The sequence below is a fragment of the Camarhynchus parvulus genome, chromosome 12 (genome assembly GCF_901933205.1).
Source record: "Camarhynchus parvulus chromosome 12, STF_HiC, whole genome shotgun sequence".
NCBI classification, from domain to species: domain Eukaryota; kingdom Metazoa; phylum Chordata; class Aves; order Passeriformes; family Thraupidae; genus Camarhynchus; species Camarhynchus parvulus.
The window spans coordinates 8616887-8626486 of NC_044582.1; the positions used below are offsets into that span (position 1 = coordinate 8616887).

Consider the following 9600-nt stretch of genomic DNA (forward strand, 5'->3'; position numbering starts at 1 on the left):
AGGGCTCAGCACAGCCGGCCTGGGGGTTCCTGACAGGGCTCAGCACAGCCGGCTGGGGGTTCGAACCCTGCACCCAGCGCTGGGCTCAGCACAGCCGGCCTGGGGGTTCCTGAACCCAGCGCTGCCAGGGCTCAGCACAGCCGGCCTGGGGGGTTCCTGCACCGCTCCGTGCCCCGCTCCCCACCCCCGTGCTCGGGGCTGGGCTGCCCGTGCTTGTCGCCTCTCTGCGGCAGCCCCGGGCCACGGAGGGCGATGAGCCTGCTCATCCCTCGGTGCCTCCCGCAGCCGCCAGAACAAGATGGCCCAGATCCCGCCGGGATTTACGCAACCGCGCCGGGTCGCTATAAATAGACAGCGCCGGGGGGGCTCCGGCTGTGCCCGGCTGCCGCTCCTGCTGCGGGACCGGGGAATGCTCCCGGCCGGAGAGGGGCGAGGGCTGGGCCCTGGGAGCTGCCCTGTCCAGCGGGGTGTTGCGGGGGATCGGTGCCGGCTGGGGGCATGTGTGCGCTGCGGGTGTCCGCCGGGGCTACCCTCGCCCCGCTGCTCCGGGAGCGCAGCTGCGCAACCATCGCGCTCCTCCCCTGCCTCCATGGCGGGGGACCCTCCTTCCTCTGCTCCTGTCCTCCACTCGTAGCAGGGTGCGGGCTCTGCCCATCAGCACCCGCACGGACCCCGAACAGCAGGAAGGCCCCCCCCTGGGACCAGCCCCCTTCCTGCCCGGTCCCCGACGCCTGCAGGGAGCACACGGGAGAGTCGTTTTGTACCAATTTATTTGAAACGACGATAAATGAAAAGGAAAAAAAAAAAAGAAACCAAAAAACGACCCCACTAACCCAAACCCTCCCAACCCACCCACCCCCAGACCCATACAAAAACATTAAAGGCCATTACAGGTGCGGCCGGCGGCCGCCAGGGGGCGCCACTCCCGCGCGCCGGGCCGTTGCCATGGCGGCGGGGCCGCGGGCCGCCAGGGGGCGCCCTGGCCCTTCGGTGCGGCCGCGAGCGGGCAGCGCGCGGCGGGGGGGCGGGGCCAGGCGGGGCGCGCGCGGGCGGCGGGAGCGGGACCGGCCCACGTGGCGCGGGGGGGCCCCGTGCAAAATGGCTGCTATGGAAACCGGGCGGGAAAAATCCCCGGGAAGGACCGGGGCGACGGGGAGGGGGTGGGGGCCGGGAACCGTCTACAGGCGGGGAGGGGCACGGCCGAAAACAAAAGGGCGCGATCGGGGAAAAGCCGCAGAATGGGATGGGGGAAAAGGGGTGGACAAAATAAGCGGCAGAGAAGGGGAAGGGGCGGGGGGGGGGCTGGGGCAGCCGCAGCCCCGCTCACCGCGCACGGCGGTGGCTGCGGAGGCGAGTCAGCAACACAAAGACAAAGCGGGTCCCCTGGGGTCTGTCCTCAGAGCAGTCTGTGCCGCGGGGCTCTCAGCCCGGAGGGCGGCGGGAGGCTCCCTGCGCCTCGGTCTCATGCCTTCCGGCTCTTGAGCGCCTTGGGCTTTGCCGACTTCTTCACCTTCTTGCCCCCGGGGGACGCGGCTCCCTTCTTGGTGGCCTTCTTGGCTTTGCCCTTGTCCTTCTTCGCCGCCGCACCGCCGGCTCCCTTCTTGTGCGATTTCTTCTCGGGCTTCTTGCTCTTGGCCGCGGGCTTCTCCGCCCTCCGGGTCGAGGAGACCGTCGCCTTCTTGAGGGACTTGTGGGCGCTGTTGCCCGCGCCCCCCTCCCCGCCGCCCTCCAGCTTCTTCCTGTTGAGCTTGAAGGAGCCGTTGGCGCCGGTGCCCTTGACCTGGAGCAGCGTGTCGTTCTGTACCAGTGCCTTGATTGAGTACTTCAGGTAAGTCCTGCCGTTCTGCTGGTCGAACCAAGCCACTTTCTTGGCCTCGTTATAGATCTTGGCCAGCGAGGAACCATTGCGCTCGCCCAGCTTGCGGATAGTCTCCACCACTAGCTGGCTGTATTTGCCCGGCTGGTTCTTCTTCTTGTTGTTCTTCCTTTTCTTCGATGGCGACAACGAGGCGCCGCCGCCTCCTTTCGCCTTCTTAGCAGCCGCTTTCTTCTCCGGGGAGAGCGGCGCCTCCTCTGCCTCGGCCATGGGCAGATCGGTTTCTTCTAGGTCTGCCGACATGGTGCGAGGAATGGCGGGGCGCGGGGGCGGACGGGGGCAGCGGCGGCGTGGCGGGGCCCGACGAGCGCAGCGCGCTGTGCCGGCTCCACTCGGTGCGCGTTCTGCCGGGGCGGGCGCCGCCGCCGCCTCTTATATGGGCGCGGGGCGGACCACGTTGAGAACAACAACAGCCTGGTCCGCCGCCAGCCCCGCTTGTGCTTCTTGGGGCTCGCTCGCGGGGCCCCGCGCCGCCGCCCGGCCCCCCGCGCCGCCGCGCCCCCGCGCCCCGGCCCGGGCCCGCCGCCGCCCCTCCGCCCCCGCCGAGCGCCGCCCGACCACCCCCGCCCAGATTTTGGGGGCGCGGCCGGCGTGGCGGCGACGGCGAGGAGGGGCGCCCAGTACGGCGGCGACTGGGGCCTCACCTCGGCCCCCCGCCCACCGCCGGCGCCGCCGCCCGCCGCCCAAGAGGGGCCTCCGCGGGCGGGGGGAGGCGGCGGCGGCGCTGGCCTGGGTTCTCCGGAGGGATCTAATACAGGCGACGCCCTCCCGCGGCCGCCGGCAGCAGCGCCGAGATGCCCCGCCGTGGCCGGGGGTCCCCGCCCCCGCGACTGGGGCCATCCCCCCACCGACCCTCATCCCTTTGGTCTATGAGGCAAGGGCCCCGGGGGAGCCCTGCGTGTCCGATGTGACCCCCTCGCTCCCGGCGGAGGGTGCGAAAAGCGGGGAGGGGCCGGGAACCCTCCAGACCGGGCTCAGGGCCGTGGGTGCGGGGGGAGTGTGTGACTCTGCGTGCCGTGGTACCGGCGCGGGCGGGGGGCTCGAGCCCCGCTGCAGGCGCAGCTTCCATGGGCGGGGGGAAGGGGGCAGCAGCGATGCTCTGAACACCGCCCCCTCCCTATCCCCCATAATTCACCCCATCTCCCCAAATCCCACCGGGGAAACGCGGCTGTTAGGGGAAGGGAGCGCACGACGCCTCCCTGGCCGAGCCCCGGCGCTCCCCCCGCTCTTGGGAGTGGGATCCGTGTGCCCCCGCCGCGGGTGGGCCGGGACGCGGGGCACAGGCACGGGGGCGTGCCCGGCTGTGCACACACTCCTACACACGCACACACACACATGCACACTCACACACAAATGCACACACACAAATGCACGCACGCTCACACATGCACACACACACACACGGATACACACACATACACACACACACACACGGGCACACCCGCACACGCTTTCGCACCCGCCCCCTGCCCACGCACGCCGAGCCCGCACAGCCCCGCCGCCCTCCCTCCCTCCTCCTCCTCCCCCTCTCCTCTCCCCATCCCCGGCTCTCTCCGCCATTTCCCTCGCCCCAGCCCCCGCCGCCGCCGGGACGAGTCCCCGCGGTCTCGGGGCTCCGGGCGCGGCCGGATCCTGCCCAGCCGCCTCTGTGACCCCATCCCGAAGCGAAGCGGGTGCCCTGTCCCCACCCCGAGCAGAGAGCTCCCGGAACAGCGGGGCTCTGCCCCCCGAGCAGCCGTGCCAGGCACCCTGTGATGAGTTCTGCCTGCCCTCGGGGGCCGGCCAGGCGCTCGGGCTCGGAGAGGGCACGGACAGCCCCGCATCCCCCACCCGGAGCCCCCCGGAGCACCGGGAGCATCGAGCACCCCCCCGGGACACGGCAGCCACCGCCTGCACGGCTGGCACCGGGGGGTGAATGATGTGTAGGTGTGTAACGTGCAAACACACACCTGTGCACGTGTAAATGGAACCCTGTGGCCGGGTGGAAGCTTACAGCTAAGCCGGCTACACAGTGTGGTTGGTATGTATGTTGTGTCTGTTACAGATGTGCGATATCTAATCGCTGTTTAGTGTTTGTTTAATGTAATAGCTACAGTAAATTTAAAATAAATGTAAGTGCATGCATACACATAAAGACATAGCTATATATTTAAAAATATTGGCATAGACATATGAAAATTTAAGAACAATGCACGTGTATAGGTGGGTGGATGTGCGAGCAGGGCTGGGCAGTGAGTGCACTGATCTCAGCCCGGCTGTGTGGCTAGGAGCAGCACAGGGACCGCCCAGCACAGGGACCATCCAGCACCAACCCCCAGCCACAGAGAGCAGGGCTGTCAGTCAGGGCTGCTCTCCCTCCCCTCCAAGGACAGGGCAGGGAACGGAACACACACGTGGAAATATGTGTGTGAATGGAATGGGTGGGGGAGGCTGCTTGTGTGTGTGAGAGAGAAACACAGAGGATGGGAGAAAATAGCTCCAACACACACACACACACACACACACACAAAAAACACACAGAGACACACACACACAAACACACACAAAAACACACACAGAGACACACACACACAAAAACACACACACACAGACACACAACACAGACACACAGACACACAGAGAAACACATTCTGTCCCCACATGAACGCTCACACTTGTATGGACACAGCCAGTCTTGTTCACACACACAGCTCTCCCATACATGCATACATACACAGATATCTACAGAGGCAGTGTGAGAGGCTCACAGGCAGCTCTCTCTGGCTATATATACCCACACATTGGCATTTTTAGAAACGGGATGAGAGCGAGCGTGCTGTTCAAACATTCTCACTGTGCACACACAGACCTACATGCATAATGTGTGCAATATGTACTGATCTGGGGATAAGCACTCACACTCCTTTCTCCTGCCCCTCTGTGTGCACACAAATCCATGCACACTATTCTCTCTCACTGTATACATCCATACAGGTATGCACAGAGACACAGAGTGAGAGCTGGTCACACACATTATTCTCTCCTGCTGTCTATAAATACCTGTGCATATATACCTGAGGAAAAGAGCAAGACCTATTGTCTCACACACACACATTTTCCATCACTCTGTCTCTCTCCCTGCCCTATATAATTGCATCATCTCTGTATAATTCTTTCTCTGTATGTGATACATTATAGAGAGAGAGAGAGAGCTTTTCTCACTCAGTACTGGCTCTGTATAATGTACATGTGTACAGAGAGTGTTCACTAATAATTATCTATATATGAATTTATACTATATAATTAGAGACAGCATTGCTTATACATAGTGTTCTCTGTCCATGTATATGCATATATACCTATACACTGAGCTGTTTTCACACATGACAGTCCTTTCTGTTCCTGTATAGATATGTATATATGCAAATATACATACGTAGCCTTATATACACAGATGTTCACATGTAATTCTAACGGAACATAGAGAGTTAGGGGGGAGCTGTTCACACACATAATTTGCTCACTACATGGCTATGCATATACTAATACTATTTAGGGAGAAAGCTGTAATATATCTATATATATATAGATATATATGTGTGTGTGTATAGATATATGCATATATATGTGTCTGTAAATATATATATATGTATGCACGAGAGCCTGTTTTCTCACATAATTCACTACATACTTATACATACATTATACATTATACATGTATCACGTGGGAGATAGCCCAAATTTTGCACACACAGAACTCTCTTGTTATATATAAATAAATGCACACATACACACGCAAAGGTCTTTGCACAGCAATAGTCTGTGTGAAGAATTCACACTAACCATAGTCTCTGCTCACACACATCTTCTCTCTTGACACATCTATAGATTTAGACATATATAAATAACAAAATGAATGAGGGCAATTCATACACACACAGTTTCCATGACTCTCTCTCTCTCTTTGCCCCCCCTCCATATAAACTCTCTGGGATACATAAATATATCCATATCTATGTATATATGCTGATATATTCTCTCTCCATATGTACACACATGAGTAGAGCTGGTAAGAGCCATTCTCACACATGGTACTCTCTCTTGCCTTATATATGAACATATAGATGCATATATACATATATATACAGATTTCATGCACAGTTCCCACTCTGTATTGTACTTAAAGAGCTGTTAAGACTCACAGTTCTCTTCCTCTCTTCCTGCACACAGATATACATATTTATATACCTGTATCTATAGAGAGACAGTTGTTCTTCCATACAATTACACAACTTTCTTGCTACACACGTGCACACACTCCATGTATGTATACATATATATACTTAGATACTAGAGGGATGAAATAGCAGGTATGGTATTTATAAAGTATATTTCTATATTATATAGGCTATATATTTATAGATGTGCATATATACACGCACACTGAGAATTGTTTTCACATACAACAGTTTCTGATGTATATTCTCTGTATGCCTATGTTCTCACCCATGAAATGCCTTTCTTTGTAATAGACTATATACATACATATATTTATATCTATATATATATAAACTTCCCACAGAGAATTCTCTTTATATATGCATATAGACATATATAACTGGAGAAAGCTCTGTTTGCACACTCATGTATATTTATAGAGCAAGAACCTGTGAGCTGTTCACAAATGTGCATAGTTCTCTCACTCCATGTGCATGCATAGATCTGTGCTTAGAAAGGGATGAGAGCTCTCTGCATACACGTTCACCTAAAATATATTTATTTATTTATATACACACCCATAGGTGTATATGCATCTACAGGGAGAGAGTTGTTCTCACACACACACTTTTCCCTTTCCATAAATACACACACACATATATGCATATATACTATATATGGAGGGCAGAGGGAGTGACCTGTTCATTCACCTCTCTCTGCACTTATATGGATATGGATAAGTATATTCACCAAGATTTTTCATACTAACACACAATCTCTTTTGCTATATATCCACATACATATCAATACAGCATTCTGTATATTATTACATATATAATTAGAGATATTCACACACACACACACACACACTGTATCCTTAAAACACACAATGCCCTTTCTCTCCCTGCATGCACATATACGTAAATGTGAAATTGTACATATATATACAGTGAGATTGAGCTGCTCAGTGTTTCTCTTGCTGCACACACACACACCTACGTGCATGTGTACAAATATGAAGCACACATGCACTACCCACACATACAGAGCATTCCCCATGTCTCCAGCCACACACACTTTATTTAAACATTTACTCATATATGTAACTCATTCTTATATATGTAACTGACAGTGTGTGTGTCTATTTTCTACCTTTCTTCCTATTTTTTCCTTTTTCCCCCAAGAAGGAGAGAAAGACTTACACAGAATACCCCCATCACATCCCTCCCCCTGTAAAAATGCATGTGGGATATCTGTGTGTGTGTGTGTGAGGCTGTGGTGTCTCCCATCCTCTCTTCTGCCCCCATATGTAATATCTGGGATGTATATACAGTGTGTGTGTGTGCATGTATTGATCTGGACATATATTCTCTGTCTGCATGCATTTGTATATGGAGAGCAAGCACAAGGGAGCCAGTCATTCCCCCTCCCAACTCACACACAAATGTTCCCATATCCACCTCTACATCCAATTTAATTAGATATTTATTTACATGTCTGTATTTAATTTTCTTTCTCTGTCTCCCTTCCCCTCCTCTCTTTCTCAAAGAAATATAAAAATAGCTAAACTACACATACAGAGCTGCATGTAAATGACTCTTTTATATAAAGACCAGACAGTAATAAAGAAATGATATACAAGTATATAAAAATATTTATATATATATAAAATAGACACAGAGAAGTGTATAGACAAAGAGAAAAAACCCACACCCATAAAAATACAAGCATAAAATCATTTAAAATGTGTCTGAATGTGTGTGATCATCTCTGTCTCTCCATGTATGGGGGCAGTAACTAACACAAAGACATACATACCTTTGTATATGTGCATATCTATGTAATTAATATTTAAATTTTCTGATATAAATATAGAAATAAAGTAAATGTGGGTGTAGCCATAACTATGTGTGAGGGTTTTTTTGTCCTTTTCTGAGTATATATATGTATGTATATGAAGAAAAAACTGTTTTATGCTACATGTGTTTACATGGGTAAGGCAGCAACCACACGTGTCTCAAACAGAAACCTGTAATGACTCGTGCTGTCTGAGCCTTGGGAGATTTGCCTGTGTAACACAGCAATTCACACACACACAACTCCGTGTCTGTGCTTCTTTGTGCTCTCCTGCTTCCCCTGTGGTTTTGCTCTCCAAAAGATGTGTCCTGGTAAATAAATACATACACACTGTGAAAAATGCATATTCTATGATTGGCTTTTCGCAAATATTAAAATTAATATTATATGTGTTGTGTTAGAAAGTAATGCTGTATTAATTCTCTTAAGTAGTGTGTTAGATATAGTTTTAGGTTATAAAAAATGTTAAAATAGAAACTATGCTATGTAGGATATTTTTTTTTTAAAGAAAGGACTCACACTGAGATAGCAGCCACGGGACACCTAAATCTTTCAGAGAAAAAGAATTTATTGCCCTCTTATCAGAAGAAACAAACTTCTTCCTGCTTTGAAGGCTCTGTCAGGATTCAGAGGAAGAAGTTGACAGTGACCAGACAGAATCCTGTATTTATATGGAATTTATGCATCATGTATGAGGTGTATGAATATGCAGCAGGCTATACAGGCTATTATTTTTAAGGGTTAATCCTTTGTTAATGTGGGTCCTGTTTGGGGTTTATGCTGCCCAGAAAAAGGTACCCGGACCTCCGTAACTTTTTGTCTCTATTGTCTTGTATTGTCCAAATTCAATTTGTCCAAATATTATTACTCTAATTGTATTACTATTTTTATAACCATTTTATTACTATTAAACTTATAAAATTTTAAAAACAAGTGATTGGCGTTTCTCACACACACATTCCTGCCGGTGTAACTGTGTTTGGGTGTGCAAACTGTGTCCTCCGTTGAGGAAGTTAGTTATGCTTAGGCGGTGGATTAAAGGGTTAAAGTATCCTAGGGATGTGGAGAAGTTTGAGAGAGAGGTTTGCTTTGTGAGGATGAGTGTTTGCACACCCTAAAGCCCTTTGGTGCACCTGTAGAAACCCGAGCACGTTTGTGTTTGTATCACACATTTCCCTGCGGGCCCCGGGCTGTGTTCCGCCGGGGGTCCCTGCACACCTGGGGCTGGGGCGGTGCTGCCGTTTGGGGCTCCAGCTGTGCAGGGCCGGGGCTGGCACCGAGCCCGCTGTGGGGGCTGTGGCTGCAGGCCCTGGGCTGGCAGGAGGGCTCCTGCTGGGGCTCCGGGCAGCTCCAGCCCCAAACCCGACCAGGAGCCGCTGCCAAGGCGTGCGGAGCGCTCCCGCCCCGGGCTCCGCAGCTCCGAGCCGCCCTCCGGCCTGGAATCCCTTTGGCACGGCTCCCCCCCGCAGCCCCTCAGCACAGATGTGGTGGTGTGATTCCCCAGCTTCCATGTGTGCACATCGCACAGCACAGCTGCCTTCCGAGCCGTTCCAGCCCTGCTGGGAGCAGCCGCCGCCAGGCCCCGCACCTGCCCGCTCGGCCCACCCCGCCCTGCCACCGCCTCGCTCAGCTTCACCCACTTCTGTCCTGAGCCAGCTGAGGCTTTTCCC

The 9600-nt window shown here is 53.0% G+C and overlaps 1 protein-coding gene across 1 annotated transcript; it reads right to left on the reverse strand.

The window, feature by feature from the left end:
* Positions 1-1024: 1024 nt before the first annotated feature.
* On the reverse strand, positions 1025-2350 carry LOC115908249 (histone H1x). The gene has a single exon (XM_030956712.1). The coding sequence runs from the start codon at positions 2117-2119 to the stop codon at positions 1463-1465; it is 657 nt and encodes a 218-aa protein (XP_030812572.1). The 5' UTR covers positions 2120-2350; the 3' UTR covers positions 1025-1462.
* Positions 2351-9600: the final 7250 nt, after the last annotated feature.